General features: G+C 42.6%; 1 protein-coding gene across 1 annotated transcript; it reads left to right on the top strand.

Annotated features, from left to right (window-relative positions):
• Nucleotides 1-11: 11 nt before the first annotated feature.
• LOC135084744 (KAT8 regulatory NSL complex subunit 2) lies at nt 12-24,732 on the top strand. The gene is made up of 14 exons (XM_063979483.1): nt 12-83; nt 1,431-1,600; nt 3,628-3,839; nt 6,313-6,426; nt 7,227-7,327; nt 7,619-7,731; nt 8,550-8,689; nt 9,482-9,582; nt 10,958-11,123; nt 14,441-14,604; nt 17,269-17,414; nt 19,108-19,245; nt 21,975-22,103; nt 23,956-24,732. Exons 2-14 carry the CDS (start codon nt 1,445-1,447, stop codon nt 24,109-24,111), a joined length of 1,836 nt encoding a protein of 611 aa, XP_063835553.1. The 5' UTR covers nt 12-83; nt 1,431-1,444; the 3' UTR covers nt 24,112-24,732.
• Nucleotides 24,733-25,066: the final 334 nt, after the last annotated feature.

Genomic DNA, 25,066 nt, shown 5'->3' with positions numbered 1-25,066 from the left:
TTTCAGACGGACGCCATTGTAAAATTTGATGGTGAACGTAGTGAGCTCTCCGGTGACAGAATGACGATCTGCAACAAACACAGGTACGTTTCACTTTACCACTATGTTTAATAATGAACTATTGTTAATGCTCTTTCTTTTGTACATATTTTTGCAATGATTCATGCACTTTAAACATCATTATTGAGACTTTAAAATTACGGACCTTAAAAACTCTGTGACACCGTGCAAATGGCCGACCCACCACTGTTTACAATACACTGTTCTATTTCTTTTATCGAAAATTGTTAATTTATCACATAAAAGTGTTTGAATAATGGCATAATTAGTTAATGATTTTTAAAAACTTGTTGATGTGATTAGTAAAGTGTTGAGAATCGTAAAAAATGGTAATAGATTAATAAGAAATATGTTTGACTGTGAGGTGAGGTGGTGGATTGGATTTGCGCGGCTACGTGGTTTTTCCGCGATAAAAAAAAATAGGAAAATAATTTTCATTGTAATTGCGCTATATTCGTGCAAGTTTTCTTTTTTTGCAGTCTAAAGTTACTTTTTCACTGTAGTTTTTTTTCATATTCTTACCCAAGTTCTCAAAGTTTTTGAGTAAAATATGTTTCGCTTCAAAAGTGAAAATTATTCTTATTTAAATGCACATAATATTAGAATATCTGAACGTGAGTTAACCATATTGTTAGTTTGTAGTTAAGAAAGAAAGAAAAAGTATTTATTTAAGCATAAATTATCTAAAATTTCACATTACATATTGTTTAAAAATAACATTTTAGATAATATTTACCTTATTTATTTAGTAAAAACTCTTCTTATGTAAGTAAGTACCTACTTATTTATCTCGCTTATTAAATAAAATTGCAAATAATTCGAAATCAATTTTAAAAAAGAGAAAATGTTTTTTGATGACTAGTTTTAAGGGTCTAGTTGTAAGAACCACTGGTAGAAAATGCCTTATGGCATTAAATTTGACACCTTGTGTACATTTAATGGCAATAGCATTAAAGATAAATACGTGAAACTGTTTTTAAAAGCCTTTTCCAGAAAATAAATTACTTTTATTCCTTTTTTGATTACATAAATAAATAAACCCCTACAAATTAAGTTTCATAGTACTTTTAAACTACGTAAATTTCTCAATTCCAGTTAACCAACCATCAATGTCTCAACCGCCACGAAGTGTTTTTAAAGCGCTATATTGCAGAAAATAAACTACTTTTATGACTTTTTTTTGAATAAATAAATATACCCCTACAAATTCACATTCGTAGTACTTTTAAACTAGTTTATTTAACGAAAAATCTCTCAATTCCAGTTAACCAAGCATCAATGTCTCAACCGCCACGAAAACACTTAAATCCCTACAAATCCAGTTTCATAGTACATACTTTTAAACTATAGATTTATCTTCTCAATTCCAGTTAACCAAGCATCAATGTCTCAACCGCCGCGAAAGCACTTGGCCCGGGTGAGGATGCTAAGCCGACCAGGCCGGGCGGCCCCCGGGCTCCGGATAACGCACGTGAAGTCCATTAAACCCCCGGACCCAGAGGCTTCGAAGAAGCAGGAGGAGGAGAGGCTCAGGGCTCAGGTGAGGACTACATCAGGTCTGGCGCTTAAGAGTAGGCGCACACCGTTGATTTTTCGTCGGCCGATAGTTTAGTCGGGCTGTTGATCAGTATGGGCATGTATGGGAGTGCGCACACTACGCCGATTCGATTTGGCCGATTCTTCATACAATTTGAAATCGGGCACAACTATCGGCCAACTAAAAATCAACGGTGTGCGCCTACTCTAACTCAGTCAGCGCGGAGAAGAGGCAGGGCTCAGGCGAGAAAACTACAATTTTGTAGATCTAGCGCTTAAGTAACTCACGCCCGTATCCACAAACGATGCTTGCTTAAGTGAAGCAGCAAATGAAACGCATAGCGTTAAATAGAGCTCTGTCGGCCGTGTACACAAACGATGCTTGCTTAAGTGACGCAGCAAATCGAACGCACAGCGTTGAATAGAGCTCTGTCGCCCGTATTCACAAACGATGCTTGCTTAAGTGACGCAGCAAATGAAACGCATAGCGTTGAATTGAGGTCTGTGATTGGTTCGTTTGTCACCCTGTGCGTCCACGCGCACTGTGAGACCTCATAGTAAAGTATGTGAATACGGGCGTTAGGGCTCAGGTGAGAAACATAAAAATGCTCAGGAGCCAATACAATTGAAATATACGCCTCATTTTTTTTAAGTCGGATAAGCCTAGGCGCAGAGACCACGGACTTTTAGTTGGCCGATAGTTGGGTCGGGCTGTTAATCAGTATGGAAATGTATGAAAGTACGCACATTACACCGATTTGGTATCGGCTGATTCTTCATACAAAATAGAATCGGGCTCAACTATCGGCCAACTAAAAATCGGTGGTCTGCGCCTAGGCATAACTACTTAATATTTATCATTATTCTTTTGTTTAAAAAATAAAACAGCTCATAAATCAAAAAAGGTTTAACGTACTTACATTTAGAGTAGGCGCACACCGTTGATTTTTAGTAGGCCGATAGTTGTGCCCGATTTTAAATGTATGAAGAATCGGCCAAATCGAATCGACGTAGTGTGTGCACTCCCATACATGCCCATGCTGATCAACTGCCCGACTAAACTATCGGCCGACGAAAAATCAACGGTGTGCCTACTCTTAAAAAATAACACGAGCATCCTAAAACTTTTTGTAAAACCATAAACCTATTTCAATTAAATGCCTTAACAATACCATTCAAAGGTAAATAAACGTGGTATTAAATAATGAAAAGATTAAAAACTCTTTTGTGTGTCTCTTTCTTGTAAAGCGAAAGTGTGAAAGAGATAACGATAGTTATTATTGAATAGAAATGAAGGTACTCGCGTGGTATTTTTAATGCAGGTAATAAATTAATTGCAAGTGTTATTTTTCTTCATTGAATCAGGCAGGTGTAATCAAGTATTGAAATAATCAACTCAAGTGATTTTATTGAGAAACTTTCAACCTTTTTAGAAATATCTAGAAAAGGATAGGTGAGAATAGGGGTCTGTTTAGTATCTATTTTCTTTATTGAGCTATCTATTCTTAAAACACATTTTATTTTTGCAAGTAAGTAGGCTTTTAAAAAGCACGTCCCAGTATTAACCCTACCACTGCTTCGGGACAATAAATGGGCCAGTGCCCAGTGCTGAGAAGAAGCATTTTTAAAAGCTTAAATTAAAAATTAATAACGTCAGGAGACTTCTTCTGTGGGGAGAGTGGGTTCACCACAATAGTCGTAGAAAAGCCACGATAGCCGCACGGTGAAGGGGTCGGACTGGCCGACTCGTGATCCGGGGAACGCGGGTTCGGTCCCCGCCGCCGCTCGACTATTGTGGTGAGCTCACTCGTGACAAGCATATTTAGCTTAGTACGAGGGGCTAACGGGACTATTAGTAATTTGTGTAATAACGAATTACTTACTAATAAATTAATAATCTTTAAAAAAAATCCTGCGGCGTTCTTGGGATCTGGTGCCGACCTTTTTTTTGACATCTTCACCGTGATTGTTGCTTCACTATTCGTAGAATAAAATAAATGATCTGATGATGTTTTTTTTCTCTACCCACAGCTCCAAAAAGAAATAGTCTCCCGCTCTCGCCAATGCGCGTACAAAGACTACGAGTGTCTGCTACCAGTCATGTCGGGCAGGCATTACTGCGGCAGACATATCCTGAAGGACCCTACAGCGCCTTACAAGCAGTGCGTTCACACCTTCGGGAACGGAGAGCGGTGTTCTCAACCCGCGCCCGATAATAAGGACCATAGAGAGAGGGATTTAGGGTGAGTTTCAAAAAAGCAGCATAATTGGCCCAGCAGGGGTAGTATGGCCCGCCCAGGAGGAGTAATCTTCTACCCCAGGAGGGGTAGTTTTTCTCCAAGAGGGGCAGCCTGGTCCAAGAGGGGTAATTTACCCCAGGAGGGGTAGTCTCCCCCAGGAGGGGTAGTTTTTCCCAAGAGGGGTAGCCTGGTCAAAGAGGGGTAATTTACCCCAGGAGGTGTAGTCTCCCCCAGGAGGGGTAGTCTCTCCCAGGGAAGGGGACACTGGCTCAGGGATCGCGTATTTTAGGTAGGGCGATCCCCTTTTAGACACTTAAGGACTCAATAACTCCCCACTCTAATAAATTACTCGACTAGTGCCTACAAAGACTACGAGTGTCTGCTACCAGTCATGTCAGGCAGGCATTACTGCGGACGGCATATCCTGAAGGACCCTACAGCGCCTTACAAACAGTGCGTTCACACCTTCGGGAACGGAGAGCGGTGTTCTCAACCAGCGCCCGATAATAAGGACCATAGGGAGAGGGATTTAGGGTGAGTTTCTGAGCTTGGAGGGGTAGTCTAGCCCACAGGAGTAGTAATTTACCCCAAGAGGGGTAGTCTACCCAAGGAGGGGTAATTTTACCCAGGAGGGGTAGTCTCTTCAAGAGGGGTAATTTACCCCAGGAGGGGTAGTCTCCCCCAGGAGGTTTAGTCTCCCCCAGGAAAGGTAGTCTGGTGCAAGAGGGGTAATTTCCCCAGGAGGGGTAGTCTCCCCCAGGAAAGGTAGTCTGGTGCAAGAGGGGTAATTTACCTCAGGAGAGGTAGTCTCCTCAGGAATGGTAGTCTGGTCCAAGAGGGGTAATTTACCCCAGGAGGGTAAATTTACCCCAGGTGGGGTAGTCTGGCCCAGGGAAGGGACACAGGCTCAGGTTCGCGTATTTTAGGTAGGGGGTCCCCTTTTAGACACTTAAGGACTCAATAACTCGCCACTCTAGTAAATTACTCGACTAGTGCCTACAAAGACTACGAGTGTCTGCTACCAGTCATGTCGGGCCGGCATTACTGCGGTAGACATATCCTGAAGGACCCTACAGCTCCTTACAAGCAGTGCGTTCACACCTTCGGGAACGGGGAGCGGTGTTCGCAACCAGCGCCCGATAATAAGGACCATAGGGAGAGGGATTTGGGGTGAGTTTCTGAGCTTGGAGGGGTAGACGGGACCAGGAGAGGTAGTCTGACCCAAGAGGGGTAGTTTGGCACAAGAGAGGTAGTCATCCCCAAGAGGGGTAGTCATCCCCAAGAGGGATAGTCTACCCCAGGAGGGGTAGTCTCCCCCAGGAGGGAGTATTCTAGCCCAGGAACGGGGACAGTAGAAGAGATCTGTTTTTTAGGTAGAGGAACCTCTTTAAGACACTTAAAAAAGCATTATTAAGTGGGTTAGTAAAGACGTGCCATATCTGGAAGGACAGCAGAAAGGTCAGCTACTAAAAATACAATTTTACAACCAATTAAAAGCTTGGTTTATCAAAGCTAGAATGAAGTGTTCTTTATAGAAGTTGTCTTGGAATTATTAATTTAAAAGTCCATCCTATGTTGAAAACTGGGCGATTTTAACTTATTCATTTAGTCCACCGCTGAACATAGACCTCCCCCAATGCTTTCCACATCGCCCGGTTGGTAGCAGCATAGTCAGCGCCTGTCTTCTTTATTTTTTTATTTAATTTATGAGGTCGTCGGTCCACCTTGTGTGTGGACGTCCCACGCTGCCTGCCATTTAGTCTTAAAAAATATTTGCCTGCCCCCGGGTTTAGATTGCCCCCCCTCTCCTCCCGGAGTCAGACTGCCCGTTCCCCAGGCCAGACTGCCCCCCGTTCCTCAGGCCAGACTGCCCCTTCCCTCTGCCAGGGGGGAGGGGCAGTCTGGCTTGAGGCTCCTTTAGAGCCAGGGGGCCCCTGGCTCAAAAGTAGGACAGTTTCCCTCCTCCCATTTGACCCCCTCTTTCTCAGAGTAAGACTACAGACTTATAGTCCACACAAATAAACATTTTGTTTGTCACATTTTGTCGGCCGTTTGGTGTAGTGGTTCAGAACGGACTACTATGCCGAGAGGTCCCGGGTTCGATTCCCGGCCGGGCAGAAATTGAAATGATGAATCTTACTATGTATAATATGTATGTATTTACAAAAAAAAAGTAATCTAAGTCTGTTTATATCCGTTGTCTAGTACCCATTGTACAAACGTTGCTTAGAGTAGGCGCACACCGTTGATTTTTTATCGGTCGATAGTTTAGTCGGGCAGTTGATCAGTATGGGCATGTACGGGAGTGCGCACACTACGCCGATTCGATTTGGCCGATTCTTCATACAAATTAAAATCGGGCACAACTATCGGCCAACTAAAAATCAACGGTGTGCGCCTACTCTTAGTTTGGGACTAGAGGCGCAGTGTAAAATATCCAAGGATATTTATTTATTATTTGCTTTGTTTGTCGCAGGCTATGCTTCGAGCACGCCCGCGCGTCGCTGCACGCCCGCCAGCGCGCCGCTGCGCCGCCGCCTCCTGCCACCACCACGGAAACATTGCTGAATCAACTGCAGCACTATGTCAGGTTAGTAACTAATAAATAAAATTGTAACGGCCGGTTCACTCATGTCTCCGTTTTACTGTTCCGTTTTATCGTGTACGTTTTTTTTCGTCGATGGCGTATGTAGTTGTATGAGCAACTTCACACATGACACAGTATTCTGTATACAGTAATACATATGTAGCGTCAGCGTAATCGACGAAAAAAAACGTACACTATAAAACGGAACAGTAAAACGGAGACATGTGTGAACCGGCCGTAAGGTTGCATACCAAACTCATTGGTCGCGCGCGCGCCTGGCCAGTTAGAAAATTATTTTTACTTTATTGCGTTTTTTCATCGATTGTCACTTTTCTTTTGTCTTGAATTTTCTACCAAAACGAATTGTAATGTAATTTTTTTGAAGCAATATAATTTTACATAAGACAAAGCCCTCGTAGTGAAAGACGTAAAATTCGTTCATACTCTATATTATACGTTTTCTCAATTCTTAATTCTATACTATTTAATTTTTCGCTCTTACAGTTACACAATAAAGATGATAATCAGCTGATCGTTTTAATAGAGAAGAGGATTTATTTTATAAATTGTCAAACCTACCCATAAAAAAATGTTAACTTACACAGAATCACTGGTCAGAGGTTTTTACATGCTGTACCTAATTGTATTCAACTAAAACGGTTCATAAGTTTGATGTGCGTATCTTCATTTAAAACTTCCAAACAAATACATAGATTTTTGGTCAATTTGTGCATCGTTTACGCATCTGCCTATGCCCAAACAGATGTATTGATGTTGACGTAGTTTATTTATTTATCTTCCAGACCGGAGCGCCCTCGGACCACGTCATGTGCGTCGTCAGTGTCTGTGGTCAGTGACCACGACCCGCAGGACCCCGCCATACCCAGCGCTGTGGACCCTTTCAGTGAGTATATCAAATATTAAAGAGGACAAGAGGGACCCAGTAACAAAATTACTCCCCCTTTGTCAGGACAGATTGCAATCTCCTTAGTCAGACTGACCCTCTTCTCCGGTTAGACCACTTTCCTCCGTGGGTCAGACTGCCCCCGTCCACTAGGTCAGACTGTCCCCTTCCACTAGGCCAGACTGTCCCCCTCTACTAGGCTAGACTGTCCCCCTCCACTAGGTGAGACTGTCCCCCTCCACTAGGTCATACTTTCGCTCTCCATTAGGCGATACTGTCCCCCTTTACTAGGACAGATTGTCCCCGGTCCCCTCCCTCTCCAGGCCAAACTGTCCCCTCTTACTCAAAAGTTGAAAGGACCAGTACGCCCTCGGACCACATCATGTGCGTCGTCCGTGTCTGTGGTCAGTGACCACGACCCGCAGGACCCCGCTATACCCAGCGCTGTGGACCCTTTCAGTGAGTATACCAAATACTAACGGGGAAGGGGCATACGGAACTCTTCCCACCTTGAACATCGCTCAAGCACTGCAACTCCTGTGTAGCCAGGATCTACAGTTTGACAGCCACTAAAAACCCAACCAGTGAAGGCCAATTTTGTGTCGAGGAAAAGTTAAAATGTGAAACACTGAAGGGAGGGCATTTTCCCTTCTCCCATTACTAATTGGCCCCCTCCTAATTATAGCCTCAGGCTCAAAAGAATCTTTCCTCCTCTCTTATTTGGGTGCCTCTAAGCTCAGAGCAAGTGGGTCAGTCTGTCTGGCTCGAAAGCCGAAAAGCTAGATACTTTCTAGAGCGGAACGCCCTCGGACCACGTCATGTGCGTCGTCCGTGTCTGTGGTCAGCGACCATGACCCGCAGGACCCCGCCATACCCAGCGCTGTGGACCCTTTCAGTGAGTATACCAAATATTAAAGAGGACAAGAGGGGCCCAGTAAAAAAATTACTCCTCCTTTGTCAGGGCAGATTGCACTCCCCTTAGTCAAATTAGCCCCTTTCCTCCGTGGGTCAGACTGCCCCCGTCCACTAGGTCAGACTGTCCCCTTCCACTAGGCCAGACTGTCCCCTTCCACTAGGCCAGACTGTCCCCCTCTACTAGGCTAGACTGTCCCCCTCCACTAGGCGAGACTGTCCCCCTCCACTAGGTCATACTTTCACTCTCCATTAGGCGATACTGTCCCCCTTTCCTAGGCCTAGGACAGATTGTCCCCTCCCTCTCCAGGCCAAATTGTCCCCTCTCACTCAAAAGCAGAAAGGACCAGAGCGCCCTCGGACCACATCATGTGCGTCGTCCGTGTCTGTGGTCAGCGACCATGACCCGCAGGACCCCGCCATACCCAGCGCTGAGGACCCTTTCAGTGAGTATGCCAAATATTAAAGAGGACAAGAGGGGCCCAGTAAAAAAATTACTCCTCCTTTGTCAGGGCAGATTGCACTCTCCTTAGTCAGACTGACCCTCTTCTCCGGTTAGACCCCTTTCCTCCGTGGGTCAGACTGCCCCCGTCCACTAGGTCAGACTGTCCCCTTCCACTAGGCCAGACTGTCCCCCTCTACTAGGCTAGACTGTCCCCCTCCACTAGGTCATACTTTCGCTCTCCATTAGGCGATACTGTCCCCCTTTCCTAGTCCTAGGACAGATTGTCCCCTCCCTCTCCAGGCCAAATTATCCCCTCTCACTCAAAAGCAGAAAGGACCAGAGCGCCCTCGGACCACATCATGTGCGTCGTCCGTGTCTGTGGTCAGCGACCATGACCCGCAGGACCCCGCCATACCCAGCGCTGTGGACCCTTTCAGTGAGTATACCAAATACTGACGGGGAAGGGGCATTCGGAACTCTTCCCACCTTTAACATCGCTCAAGCACTGCAACTCCTGTGTAGCCAGGATCTACAGTTTGACAGCCACTAAAAACCCAACCAGTGAAGGCCAATTTTGTCACAGGGAAATGTTAAAATGTGAAATACTAAAGGGATGGCAGGGGAGGGCATTTTCCCTCCCCCCCATAATTAATTGCCCCCCTCCTAATACAGTCTGTATCCTTAGGCTCAAAGGGAGGGCAGCTTCCTTCTACCCTTATTTGGGTGCCTGTAGGCTCAGAACAATTGGGTTAGACTGTCCCCTCGGCTTAAAAGCCGAAAAGCTAGATACTTTCTAGAGCGGAACGCCCTCGGACCACATCATGTGCGTTATCAGTGTCTGTGGTCAGTGACCACGACCCGCAGGACCCCGCCATACCCAGCGCTGTGGACCCTTTCAGTGAGTATATCAAATACATACCCCTCCTGGCTCGAGACTAACAACCATATTATTATTCACAAACGTTGCTTGCTTAAGTGACCCTGTGCGTCCATGAGGACTGTGAGACTTCATAATAATGTGGGTGAATACGTCTGTAGAAGCGGGGGACTCTGTAAGAAATATCCCCTTCAAGACTGCTTCCCTCAGGCTAAAATAACTGACTCATGCCCGTTTTCGGTAACACCTAACAGGAATTTTGTTTTCATAGGGGTCACTTAAAAATTAGGGATTGATGGTGAAAACAGGCATCAGACACTCAGACACAGGGTCAGACTACCCCTTGGGTCAACCGTAAAAGTCGAACCTTAATTTCGAACTCCTCCTATGTTCTTTTGATTAATTTCGTTGCGGGTCCAATGACAGTTTAACTTTCCCCCGGGGCAAACTTAACCTTCACTGATTGGGTTGTTGGCGGTCAAGCTGTAGATCCTGGCTCTGGCTACACAGGAGTTGCAGCGGTGGGAACGAGAGGTGGGAATATTCCCGTTTACCGCGATCTCATGCGACCACACAGAAAGAGAGAACGTGGTACTTATTCTTATCTTATCTATGGAGAACATAGAAACGTACAAAATCACACGTGCGCTCGCATTTGTCTCTGTCGCTCTAACACACTCACTGCGGGCGCGCGTCGCACAGTCGCGACAGCAATATAATTACGCGCGAGCGATAAGGATGGGTAGCTTGGAGTCATTGGACGAAATTCTACGTGCTCGGCGACCGCACTTAGATCGTGAGCCGCCATAGCCAGTCGTGATCTGAGAGCCTCCGCGAACGTACATGTTCATACACACACCTGTGTTGTGATCTAAGAACGTTCGTGAACGTACGTACACACACCCGGACGGTTCAGTTTTGTGCCTACTGCTTTGGAATTTTATTCTCATTTGTCTCCTTCACACCATCGATCCACATCTTCTACATAATTAGTAGGTATGATATAGTGAAAATTACTAGAAAATCGTCAAGATTGTGTTATAAACCAATTTTAAAGTGCAACGTTTAAGTGATTTGTGTATACAAAATGTTGACACCAATATTGTGTTGACAAAATTTGTTAGATTTTTTTAACTATTCTAACTAAAATAAGTAATAAAAGTAACTGCGTAAAATAAGTAACTGCGAAACAACTTTTGACTGGTTTTTTGCAGTCAAAAGTGGTTTTGACCAATTATTATGTAACAATTACACTATTTTACTTCGCTTGTCCGCGTTTTGTTTCAAAGCAAGTTATCTGAATGTAACCATATTGATGTATTTAAACACTAGCATAAAAAGTTATTATAAGGCTCTTCTCTCATGAATAAACTATTTATTTATTATTTTTTTCCAGAGCAAATCGACGCGACAGCTGTCAACGCGCAATACTCGGCTTCGATCATGGAGTGTGCCAGTGCGAGTGACAGTGACTGTGACAGCGTGACGTTGGGTCCCGACGGCACCATACGAGAGTGCGATAGTGACAGCGATGAAGCGCCGTGCGAGACGCAGCCTCTGTGGTAAGTGTAGTGACAGCGACTGTCAACACACACTAAGGAGCTGTGACAGTGACTGTGACAGCGTGACGTTGGGTCCCGACGGCACCATACGAGAGTGCGATAGCGACAGCGATGAAGCGCCGTGCGAGACGCAGCCTCTGTGGTAAGTGTAGTGACAGCGACTGTCAACACACACTAAGGAGCTGTGACAGTGACTGTGACAGCGTGACGTTGGGTCCCGACGGCACCATACGAGAGTGCGATAGTGACAGCGATGAAGCGCCATGCGAGACGCAGCCTCTGTGGTAAGTATAGTGACAGCGACTGTTAACACACAGACTAAGGAGCTGTGACAGTGACTGTGACAGCGTGACATTGGGTCCCGACGGCACCATACGAGAGTGCGACAGTGACAGCGACGAGGCGCCGTGTGAGACGCAGCCTTTGTGGTAAGTTTAGTGACAGCGACTGTCAACACACAGACTAAGGAGCTGTGACAGTGACTGTGACAGCGTGACATTGGGTCGCGACGGCACCATACGAGAGTGCGATAGAGACAGCGACGAGGCGCCGTGTGAGACGCAGCCTCTGTGGTAAGTGTAGACTAAGGAGCAGTGACAGCGACTGTCAACACAGACTATAGTTCCAAAATACTGAACTGTCCTATGCATGACATTGACAGAGGGGCGCCACCGTCAATACCGGATCGCTGGTTCTGATTTTTGCCATGTTTGAAACCATATAGTTGAACGATGGTAGCGCCCCCCTATCATTGAGTTTGGTGGGACAGTTCAGCGTGGGTCATCTATAAGGAGCTGTGACAGTGACTGTGACAACGTGACGTTGGGTCCCGACGGCACCATACGAGAGTGCGATAGCGACAGCGATGAAGCGCCATGCGAGACGCAGCCTCTGTGGTAAGTGTAGTGACAGCGACTGTCAACACACAACTAATGAGCTGTGACAGTGACTGTGACAGCGTGACATTGGGTCCCGACGGCACCATACGAGAGTGCGATAGCGACAGCGATGAGGCCCCGTGCGAGACGCAGCCTCTGTGGTGAGTGTAGTGACAGCGACTGTCAACACGTCTTATATAGATGACCCACGCTGAACTGTCCCACCAAACTCAATGACAGGGGGGCGCTACCATCGTTCAACTATATGGTTTCCAACATGGCAAAAATCGGACCTAGCGATCCGGTATTGACGGTGGCGCCCCACTGTCAATGTCATCGATAGGACAGTCCAGTATTTTGGAACTATACTGATGAGCATTGACAGCACTGTGACAGGTGACGTTGGCTCCCGACGGCACCAAACGAGAATGACAGCGTCAGATGTGTGATCAAGGATGTCAAATAGACGTCCAAGTGACTATGGGACAAATAAGCAAACATCACAGGGCCTAGTAGTCCAGTCAATAAAGCATTATAGATGGAAAACTGTAGAACACAATTTCTGACTTCAGGACTTTATTTAGACTAGTTAGGAGGTGAACATAGCAAAAGTCCCCGCCCTTAGCCCTTGAGCCGGCGGGGAGAGGGGGGTTTAAAGGTGCCACTTTTCGGTTTTTCGCTTAATCCTCGGAAACTATGCGTCCTAGTGACATGACTACTTTGAACCAAAAAAAGCATATTCAATTTGCTACAGATGAGATTGACAAGTTTTTCTATAAATTGTATAGTTTTCGCGGCACCTGCTCTAGAAGGTCTGTAATATTGGAAATTTTATTTTTGTCTTACATGTTCCCATCAGGAGAAAATCGACTAAATCAACATTGAGCAATCATTCTAGACATGCGGGAGCATGTTAAGTCTAGTTCCAGCGAGGGGACTACACTGTGCGTATATTTAGACGAATCACTTTGAGCCACTTTTGAATCCTCATCACTCAAAAACTACTGGGCATTAACACTTCAAATTTGGCTCATGTGTTGAGACTTACAAGATATACATCAATTTCAAATTTCATAAATATACCTCAAACGGTTCTTTAGATATTGACGTCCAAAAATCTACATGTCTGACCTATAGACCAAATTCTAACCACTTCCAGATGACCTCGAAGGTTCAAATTTGGCATCCAGAAAGGTAGTTATGTAAATACAAAGGAACAAGTAAAAAACCAGTAAATTTTAACATTTCACATGTGATAGATAGATAGTAGTGCTCTAAATATCGATTTTTGAACGTCAATACCTAAATAACCGTTTGAGGTATATTTATGAAATTTGAAGCTGATGTACATCTTGCAAGTCTCAATACATGAGCCAAATTTGAAGTGTTAATGCACAGTAGTTTTTGAATGATGAGGAGTCAAAAGTGGGTCTAATTGGTTCGTCTAAATATACGCACGGTGCAGTCCCCTCCATGGAACTAGGCTTAACATGCTCCCGCATGTCTATAGTGTTTGCTCAATGTTGATTTAGTCGATTTTCTCCTGAAAGGAACATGTAAGACAACAATAAAATTTCCAATTTTACAGACCTTCTAGAGCAGATGCCGCAAAAACTATACAAGATATAGAAAAACTTGACGGTCTCACCTGTAGCAAACTGAATAAGCTTTTTTTGGTTCATAGTAGTCATGTCACTAGGACGCATAGTTTCCGAGGATTAAGCGAAAAACCGAAAAGTGGTACCTTTAAACCCCCCTCTCCCCGCCGGCTCAAGGGCTAAGGGCGGGGACTTTTGCTATGTTCACCTCCTAACTAGGCTAAATAAAGTCCCGAGGTCAGAAATTGTGTTCCACGGATTTCTCTCTACACCGTCGTTAAGGCATTCATTGACTGGACTATAGTGTGAGTTTACATCAAACGCGCTCACTAGTGAGCACGTCCAAAAATGACATTATGTATGACAGATTGTACAGCGCCCCTAGCGGAAAACGTTCAAAAACTAAAATTTTCATACATTTTTTAAATACTTTTTAATACTTTTGATGTACTTACACTCAGCCCACAGGCCTTCCGCAGCCCATGCATTTGTCATCAGTAATCGTAAAACGGCAAATTGTACTAAAAGTTGTCTACAAGACATGCCTAATCTAGCGTAGAAATCTATGTAACTTTAGCATAAATTTTATTTATCTAAGGTAGCGTAACCTGCATCTATTGGAATTTTATTTTGTCTATATTTTTTTTATAATTTTTTTTTTTAATTGGCCTAAAGGTTAACTGGTAGAGTGCTACACGGCATTAAATTCTCCTTTTGTACTGCAATTTTTGTGTGCATGCAATATAGATTTTAATTTTTAAATAAACAAGTATTTAATTGAAAGTATTAAATTAGTTGTGATCCTGCTGTAGTGACTAAACGATCTTATAATATTCCACAGGCGAGCGGGTGTATACACAGCGGAAGAAGCAGTGTCAGAAGCGAGGTCGGCGCTAGTGTCACTGCAACAAGCCTACACGCGACAGCTGTCAAGATTGAGGGTAATTCTACAAACGCACCGCGGAAACTACCTACGGGCTTTGAAGGCAGAGAAGGAGACCTACTGTAAGTTACTACTATTGCTATTAGTATAAGATAGCTGCCCACTAGCTTTTAAGTTTTCAGAAACCTCCCCCTTTATCCCCCCTATCATTCCCCTACTCCCCCCTGTTCCTCTGGCCCAGTCTTTCCCTTGCTTCCCCTTGGTAAGAAGCAGTGTCAGTTAACATTACCCTGTGCCCCTTTTTAACCCCCTGCCCACCTTATCATTCCCCTGCCTTGAAATATAATGTACAAAAACTTCTAAGTGTCGCTGCAATAAGCCTACACGCGGCAGCTGTCAAGATTGAGAGTACTTCTACAAACGCACCGCGGAAACAACCTACGGGCCTTGAAGGCAGAAAAGGAGACCTACTGTAAGTTACCCAGTTTTTGACATAGGGGGAAATGTCCCCCTTAACATTACCCTGCCCCTTTTAAACATTCTCCTGCTCCCTATTAACCCCCTGTCCTTATTATCAACCCCTACCCACCCTATGATCCCCCTGCCTTGAGATATCTGCTTCTTAGCTTCTGAGCTTTCAGAAACCTGCCTCCCTATCGTCCCCCTGCCTCCTCCAACATCCCCCTACTCCCCCTTATCATCTCCCTGGAACTCTTGTCTTTCCCCTGCTTCCCTTTGATAAGAGGCAATGTCCCCCTTAATATTTCCCTTCCCCCTTTTAACCCCCTGCCCCCTCTATCATCCCCCATCATCCTCCTGCTCTCTATCATCCCCCTGCCCCCTAGTTCTTGCAACTGCTATGTAGATAAATTCAAATTCAAATATTTTATTTAGTACATAGGCCCTTTCCAGGGCACTTATACACGTCCCAAATACAGTGTGAGTCACGTTAAAGTGTACATATGAAAATAGATGAAACTAGACCTATTTTTATCGACAAAAAAGAGGTCAAAAAATTTTTGAGATTTTTTTTTAATTTTTTGTAGAATTTTTTTTCTTCCAATTACTTATTGTAAAGAAAACGTAATAACTTTTAAACTAAGCGGTATATCCTGATAAAATAAAAACAGTAATAATGCTAAATAACAGGCAATACTAAAAAAATACATAAAATACACAGAAAAGGCCAACAAATAATAAAAAATGATAATTTTTAAAAAAAAATCTGCTTTTAAATTCGTGTTTTTTTGGTTATTTGATAAATTTCTCCAAAAAATGCCCCTATAACCGGTGGTTTTTATTACTTTGTATTATTCTCTATCGTATTACCTTCGTAAAACCAAAAATCGCATGTCTCTATCCCTATCACAACGTTTGCAATGATCGTTTGAACTAAGCCTCTCCGGGCGCGCCATTCAACGCTTCGTTAACAACGAAACTGAAAATGGCTCTAGATTTGTAATTTTGATAAAGACAAGTTAGATTTCAAATAAAAACAAAAGATTTCGAAGTAAAATAAGCATTTTAGTTAAAATTAAAATTGTCTCTACCTGTAGCGGAGAATAATGTTGTGGCAGGCCTTTGTTCAAACGGTCATAGCAAATGTTGTGATAGGGATAGAGACATGCGATTTTTGGTTTTACAAAGATAATACGATAGAAAATAATACAAAGTAATAAAAACCACCTGTTATAGGGGCATTTTTTGGATAAATTTATCAAATAACCAAAAAAAACACGAATTTAAAAGCAGATTTTTTTCAAAAAGTATCATTTTTTATTATTTGTTGGCATTTTTTGTGTATTTTATGAATTTTTTTAGTATTGCCTATTATTTAGCATTATTACTTTTTTTATTTTATCAGGATATAACGCTTAGTTTAAAAGTTATTACGTTTTCTTTACAATAAGAAATTGGAAGAAAAAAAATTCTATAAATTAAAAAAAAAAAATCTCAAAAATTTTTTGACCTCTTTTTTGTCGATAAAAATAGGTCTAGTTTCATCTATTTTCATATGTACACTTTAACGTGACTCACACTGTATAGCTTGCCCTACCACCACTTCGGGACAACATATGGGCTGGTGCTGAGAAGAAGTGGCGGAAGAAACTCAGTCACCTTTGTCATCCTCTTTTTCAATAAAATACAGTAATTTATAGGTTACATGACACGCAACGGGTACCCGACATGGATCCGGTACCCGGCGGATCCGGCACTTTTTTGAGGATCTGGCCGGATACCGGGTAATGGAGTTGGGTACCCGGCACTGCCGGGTAATTGAAAAAAAAAAGTATTATAATAATAATTTATTGGAACACGAATGGTAATCTTATAATTAAGTAATAAAAGGCTGTAATGGACATTTTTACGAAAAAAAAACGATATTTTTTAGTACTGATATTTCAATATTGGTAAATTATGATGTAAAAACGCCAACTTTTCAGCGCGATCAGCATTTAAGCGGCTTCGTTTTTTTTCATAAATTAACCCTGCTTCCGAAAACTATTTTAGTTGCGCCCGAGCGGGCAAGCGAGACCGCACGTCACACGACCTGTAAGCGAAATTGTTCAGGGTGGGTCGCCTGACGGGTACCCGGCAAAACCACTACCCGCCCCATGTATACTTTATAGTACCTATCCTTTTTTCATAAGAATTATCTTAACCTGTACTTTGAATTTTTGAATAGGTCGTTCTATAAGAGATTCTGGTATTTTATTAAACATTTTAACACTATTCCCCATATAGACTGTATGACCTGATGATGATGATTAATTTCTTAATTACAGGTAGCATAAACGCGCAAGCGCGTAGCGGCCCTTTAACTGTGCGAGAGAGACGACAACTCCGCAAACTGAAGGCTTATGCTGCACATCATCGACGTCACGGAGTCGATGCCGTGCTAGCGAGGAAACTGACTCACAAGCGCGCTAAGGTAAGAGGCAATAACCGGGTGTAATATTATCCGGAAATCCGGACGATATAACCGACTGTCCGGGCAAGATAACGGCCCGATATCCGGGGGAGCTTTTATCCGGATTACAAAGTATAACCGGTTATCCGGATGAGTTCAGATATGGATATATGGCTGCCATTATATCGGGATATCCGGGTAACTTTATCTGGATGGATACCAGCGTCCGGATACTGTCCTGTGTCCGAAAATCCGTATATGTTTATAACCGAGTCCGGATGAATAAATCGCCGAAGCAAACCGGGAAACTTAGTAGGTAGTGAGTATCAGTATGCATTAACTTGCAAGCGCGTAGCGGTCCTTTAACTGTGCGAGAGAGACGACAACTCCGCAAACTGAAAGCCTACGCGGCGCATCATCGACGTCACGGGGTTGACGCCGTACTGGCCAGGAAACTGACTCACAAACGCGCTAAGGTAAGAGGCAATAACCGGGTGTAATATTATCCGGAAATCCGGATGACGATATAACCGATAGTCCGGGCAAGATAACGGCCCGATATCCGGGAGAGCTTTTATCCGGATTACAAAGTATAACCGGTTATCCGGATGAGTTTAGATATGGATATGTCAACGTGAAATTGTGAACTCTGTCAGTTTATAATATAACGCGTTAGATTGTAAACAGTGGGTTAGGTTAGGTTAGATTGTAATTTAACTACGTCAGATTATAATCTGACAGAATTCACAATTTTACGGTGACAGATATATAGCTGCCATTATATCGGGATATCCGGGTAACTTTATCTGGATGGATACCAGCGTCCGGATACTGTCCTGTGTCCGAAAATCCGTATATGTTTATAACCGAGTCCGGATGAATAAACCGCCGAAGTAAACCGGGAAACTTAGTAGTGAATATCAGTATGCATTAACTTTCAAGCGCGTAGCGGTCCTTTGACTGTGCGAGAGAGACGACAACTCCGCAAACTGAAAGCCTACGCGGCTCATCATCGACGTCACGGGGTTGACGCCGTACTGGCCAGAAAACTGACTCACAAGCGCGCTAAGGTATGTATCCGGATGAGTTTAGACCCGGATATCCGGACGAGCTTGATAATCCGTCTATGTTCGTTTACGGATCTCCTCATTTCTGATTCGACCTCGTAAAGAAACAGAGCATAACCCAAGGTGGACCGACGACCTCATAAAGGTAGCAGGAAGGCGCTGGACGCAGGCCGCTACCAACCGGGTGTAGAAATCATTGGGGAGATCTATTTTTAACAGAATTGACTGGACGTCCTGTGGCTGAAATGATGATCTGGATGAGATTATGAAAAAATCGGGTGAATTTTTAGCCCTATATCAGAATGATGTTGAATCCATATATCCTTTTCCGGGTTACATTTGGTCCGGATATCCAGCTGGTGGCTAAATCGCGTGCGTCAAGGAGATATCTGAATAAGTTTATATCTGGATAGATACTAGAGGGTCGTATGAGTTCGATTGGTTACCACAAGCGCATCAAGGGGATATCCGGATGAGGATAGTGTCTCTCTCCCTTTACACACAGAAACCAAATTAACTGGATATCTAGAGTCATTATTGTATCCGGATAACCGGATTATTTTTACCATACCATACAAATTACTAATATTCATTTTCAAAAACAAAAAAAAAGTACAGTATTTAATTTATTATTATTTATCTTCCAGCAAGGCACAGAGCCGTCCAATCGGCCGATACCGTCTCAAAGCAGATGTACTTATACTGAAGAGAGCGTGCGATGCGGGAACCCTGTACTACCAGCTTCTAAGCACTGCCTCAAACACATCCTGCATGATTCCAACCAGGTACGGACATAATAAGCAACTATTGCTACACAAGCGATCATAAGGTTGTCATTGGTGGCAAACTGACCAAAGGAAACCAACTAGTTTCCTTGCACTTTTAAACTCAATTACTCAATAAGTTTATTGCTTCCATAATACACTGGTCATCACAAAAATCGGCCCACCGCCTATATCCTTAAACACATAATTAATAACACATTTAATTTCTTAATAAACGATTAACATAAACGCGATATACAATAAATGTGACTTGAAAAAAGACCTTACTTTGGGCTCACCTCTGGGATCAATTTGACCAATTTTTATGGTTATAAAACCAAATAATGATCTCACGTGTCCTCTTTAACAGATGGGTAGCGATTAATCCCAACTTAACAGTTTTATAGCCATAAAAGTTGGCTCAAGCGTAACTATCTTGAAGAAGTGACTCTGGATTTTTGACATTTTTGGGGCAAAAACCTTTCCTTTAATGAAATGAAGTTTAGAACTAGGCTTTTACATGGTGCCAATATTGGTGGGAAGTGGGGATGCATACGTTTGAAAGTGCTTGTCGCGGGAGGTGCTATTTTTGTGATGATCAGTGTAGTAATATAGGTAACTTTTTAGGCCCATACTCTGGTGTTAATACCGGCAATATTAAAAGTGACTTTAGATGCAAGCAAGCAATTACTTGCTTGCTTCTGAAATATATTGTGTTAACGACGGACAATGAGGGCTATCGTTTTAGCGCTCACCAGTTAGCGCCACTGTAGAGTAAGGTCCTGTCACTTGCTAGTAGCGAAGACAGTGGCGCCGGCTGGTGAGCGCGAAAGTGGTAGGAGGACCATCGCATTTACACTCATCAAGATGGTGCCACTGTAGAGTAAGGTCCTGTCAATCGCCAGGGGTGCCAACTGTTAAGTATAAAAACGATAGCCCTCATTGAGTCAGTCCCTGATAGACTAAGAGCTAGTGAACGCCAGACCTACGTCATTTTATAAAAGCTGAAAGTTGGTCAGCGTATGCTCCCAATGGCCCAAACTTCATGATTCACCAACATTCTAACCCCCTTACTAATAAAACTTACACGCTCGTTAAACAGTGTTTTAAAGTGACGTTTAGTATGGAAATGTCATTTTAAAACAGTGATCAACAAATGTGTAAGTTTTTATTAGTAAGGGGGTAAGTTTTTTAACCTATATTGGGAGCATACGCTGACAAACTTACAGCTTTTATAAAATGACGTAGGTCTGGCGTTCACTAGCTCTTAGTCTATGAGGTATGGGAGCGACACTGAAGGGGTGACATGACGTCATATTTTATTAGAGCATTCAAGTCTGAAGCATATTTGAAGACCACCCGGAAAAACAAAGAATGTCAAAAAACTACAATTAAGAGAAAAACAGTTTTTAAAGGTAGTTTGAAAGTCTATATTTCTTTCATTTTAGACTCTTTTATGTGAGATATTGAAACAACTTATTACTGTGTTAACATATGCTTTGCCTGTACTTCTAAAACTCGATTTGTTTAAATAAGTTTTAAGTTATGGTCCATAATATAACCGTTTCTTGCCATGGACAAACAAACACAAATTGAACTATTACAGTTGATCACGACGATTTTACCCAATTCTGATTTTTGAAATAGAATGTTTCCCTAAAAAGCTAACAAATGGCATTAAAAAGTAAGTTTCACAAAAAAGGTGACATTCATTGTTTTTCCCGTGTGGTCTTCATTTGAAGTCTCGCACACGTTTGACGTCACAAAAACATACTTTAGGCATTACTCGGCTATGCGCTAGACTTGTAATTACTTAACTAAGTTCTGCCGGCCTTTAAGCACTGCCTCATAAGCGCGCCATCATGACGGGGGTCGAATTGCTGACCTTCGAATCAATATTCCGACCCCGACGTCTTTAAAATTACCAATAAAGCCGAACAACTTCTTAAATATCTGGTGTTTTCTACCTTGAGCTCTTCTAGGCTTACTTCATCTTAGAACTCTTGTTTATTTTATTTATTTGGGAACTCTACAACTTTCCGTAAACGAATTAAAGTCGCTGACATAGCCCGACGGATTAGCAAGCTGAAGTGGCAATGGGCAGGGCGCATAGTACGCAGAACTGACGGCCGATGGGGCAGCAAGGTTCTGGAGTGGAGGCCGCGTACCGGAAAACGCAGCGTGCGACGTCCACCCATAAGGTGGACCGACGACATCATAAAAGTAGCAGGAAAGCATTGGGGGAGGACTATGCACAGCAGTGGACGTCCTATGGCTGAGATGATGATGATCTACAGCAGTGGTTCTTAACCTTTAAGTCACGAGGGACCATTTAACCAAATTTCGGTCTTGTCAGGAACCACTTTTTTTTTCAACTTCCTATGAAAGGGGAGGTCGATTTCTCGCCCACTGTGCGCCGTTGCGTTGTGTTGACTCGACTCATCACGTCACGTCACTTGTGTATTACGATGTCTTCGTGGACCACTTGGAATGCATCCAGGGACCACCAGTGGTCCGCGGACCACCGGTGGTCTGATCTACAGCTTTCTCTACTATTGTTATTACGGGACTATTCCCACCTCTCGTTCCCACCGCTGCAACTCCTGTGTAGCCAGGATCTACAGCTTGACCGCCACAAAAACCCAACCAATGAAGGTCAAGTTTGTTCCGAGGGAAAGTTAAACTGTCATTGGACCCGCAACGAAATTGTTATTGTCATTCTTTCTCTACTATTGTTATCATTATTGCAGGTGCTATTCGTGCCTTGCTCGTCGGCCCGCGGCGTGGGCGCGTGCCGCGAGGCGGTGCCTCTGCTGCCCGCCGCGCCATTGTGTAGATACCACGCGCCCGTGCCGGCACACCAAGTGTTCCATATGCGGGTATGTTAACATTTCATTATTCAACCCTTTTTCATTCCTCAAGATTTGGTAAAAAATATTTTTCGACCCCCTTTTCATCCCCCGCGATTTAGTAAAAGATGGTATTTTCAACCCCCCATTTAATCCCCCACGATTTAGTAAAAAATGGTATTTTCAACCCATTTCATCCCCCGCGATTTAGTAAAAATGGTATGTTCAACCCCCATTTCATCCCCCCAAAATTCGGACAAAAAAAATTCGACCTCTATTTCATCCCCCACGATTCGGTAAAAAATATTTTCAACCCCCCATTTCATCCCCTACATTCTGAATAATAAATTTCAACCCCCTATTTCATCCTCCACAATTTGTTGAAAAAATTCGACCCCTGTTTCATCCTCCATGTTTTAGTAAAAATTTACTTTTAAGCCCCCAGTTCATACCCTTTTTAATTAAATATAAAACTTCGGGATGACATGGCTCGCGACTTGAAAAAATATGGCTTCAAATCAACGTCTTCTTCAAACACCTCTTCAAAAAACAACCTCTCATCAACAACTTCAAAAAACAACCATACCAAAAATATTTTTAATTTTTTAAAATAAAATATTTTCATACCCCACTAGGATCACTAGTAATGAAAACCCCCTTTGGATGAAATTTTAAAAATATTTCTCGCTATTTAGAATAAAATACTTTGGAAAATTGTAACGTAGCATAATATTAAATTTTTTTTTTAGATTTAAAAGCATATAAATAAAATTAGTTAACAACATTACGTTATATTTCTCGCAGCAAAAGAAGAAAGACGATGATTCCAGCTCAGATTCGAGCGACACCGATTCTCCTAAACAGGACGAATCAACTGATGATTAAAGTTGTAAGGTGACTCCCATAAATGTTCGTTATTTTTGCCATGGTTTTGTTGAATCGGCTTTCTTATTAGGCTTGGTGATTTTTCCATAATTATTATTTTCGAATTTTTCTTTGCCACTATGTGGTCGATTTATTGATATTTTTTATTGCTATGGTGGTCGATTTTTTATAATTCGATTCTTTTTGGTGATTTTAAAGTATTATTAAGTCATTGATCAACCTTTCATAGCTTCATATTAAACAAATTTTAGTTCTCAAGTGTGCCTGCTTGACCAAATCAGAAAACTAAGACAAATACTTACAGTTTTCGAGAATTATGTACAAAATCGATACTTTTAAGTTTCGTTCGTGGTCTATAAACCAGGCACACTTGAAAAATCTGATGAGAATGAGAAACATATTTAAAAAGTCGTTTTGTCTGTCCTTACCGCTTGCCCTGGAGGAATCCCATTTTTATAGAGACGTCTATGGTAAGTTAATATTATGACCTAAAAGATAATTGAGGTACTAATAGGCGATAGTGACGGAAGATATATTTTTCACATTTTTGAAAGCGAGGGATAGTTTAGATACAATTTAGCAGATAAATCTATTATTCGATTCGTAATATTGTTGCTGAAAAAAAAAATTGTGTCTCGAAGGCACTGACTGTAGTTATTAGAGGAAATTTCAATGTTTGTATTAAAAGTGGATCAAAAATGAACATTCTCTTTGTCGGTAGTCTGGAAGAGACCGCTTTATAGCGATAAGACCGCCTCAATTATGCGTGCCTTTTGTATTTTCCATTCTTGTTTTGTGTGGTGTACAACAAAGTGTTCACCTATCTACCGACATTCTGGTACTTCAAAATTTGGTTTCAACCACTGCATATTCATACAAACATAATAATAATATGTTTTTGGAATAATTCGAAAGATCACAATACTTGAACGGCCCCTTTTTAAAACAAAATGTCATGAAAACTCAAATTAACATAAACATGTTCTTTTCTTTACAGAAAGACGAATCTAAAGACGGCTCAGAGTCCGAGGTGACTTCGGACGCGTCCGAGCCGGGGCCGTCCGAACCAGTACTGTCCGAACCGATACTGTCCGAAATCCCTGCGCGTTCTGCCATCACTTCTGCTGCATTACAAGATATCATGTTCCAATGATAATGGAAATTGGACCTCATCTTAAAGCATAACTGGAACAGTGAATTTGTGAACGGACTTTAAAGTGCTCAGTGATAAAATGTGTGACAAGTGGTGTTGGTTAAGTGGTAGGTAATAGGTATGTTGGAATTAGGGTTGCCAGGCGTCCGGCTTTAGCCGGACATGTTTGGCTTTTTATGGTCTTGTCCGGCCTGTCCAGCTTTTGTTAGGCTTTTTATTTGGCCTGCTGCGCCAGACAAAAGTCGAGCCACAGAATAATATGAAGCGCACGCATCAGTTGCATGTTATGTTGGGCAACCGATGATACGATGACAGTACTCACTCGTGAGCTATGACACTAATTGCATCCGTCACATGTCCGGCTTTTAGGGTAAAATGTCCAAATGAAGCACAGAGTCCGGCTTTTGTGTTTTTGGACCTGGCAACCCTAGTTGGAATACAACATCCTTTTTTTGATTTCCTGGAACTCTAGGGTATTAAGATCACTTCAAAGTTCAAAGAATCGAATTAGCATATTATTTTTTTATTTCAGCCTTATTTTTTCATACATACAAAACTCTGATGAGTATTTTCAAAAATATGCGTTTAGGAATCCATATTCTTAGGACATTTTAACTTTTTTTTTTTTTTTTTTTTTTTTTTTATGCATAACAAGGCAGGTATTTGACCACAATCGCACCTGATGTTAAGTGGGATGCGGTCTAGGATGGTACATATCTGCCCTGTAAGTGCCTATTCACTCTCGCCTTGAAAAGGCCCGGATTATAGTTTTCGGGAAAGACAGCAGCAGGCAACGAATTCCAGTCCCTAGCTGTTCGCATTATAAAAGAGTCATCGAAACGCTTAGTGCGAGCTGGTGGAATGTCAACAATATAGGGATGGTACGCTAACCTGCGTCTGGTTGCCCGATGATGGAAGGGGGTTGGTGGAATTAATTCATGTAATTCTTTCGCAC

Source organism: Ostrinia nubilalis, chromosome 27, assembly GCF_963855985.1.
Source record: "Ostrinia nubilalis chromosome 27, ilOstNubi1.1, whole genome shotgun sequence".
NCBI lineage: Eukaryota > Metazoa > Arthropoda > Insecta > Lepidoptera > Crambidae > Ostrinia > Ostrinia nubilalis.
This window is presented reverse-complemented; position numbering and strand designations above follow the sequence as displayed.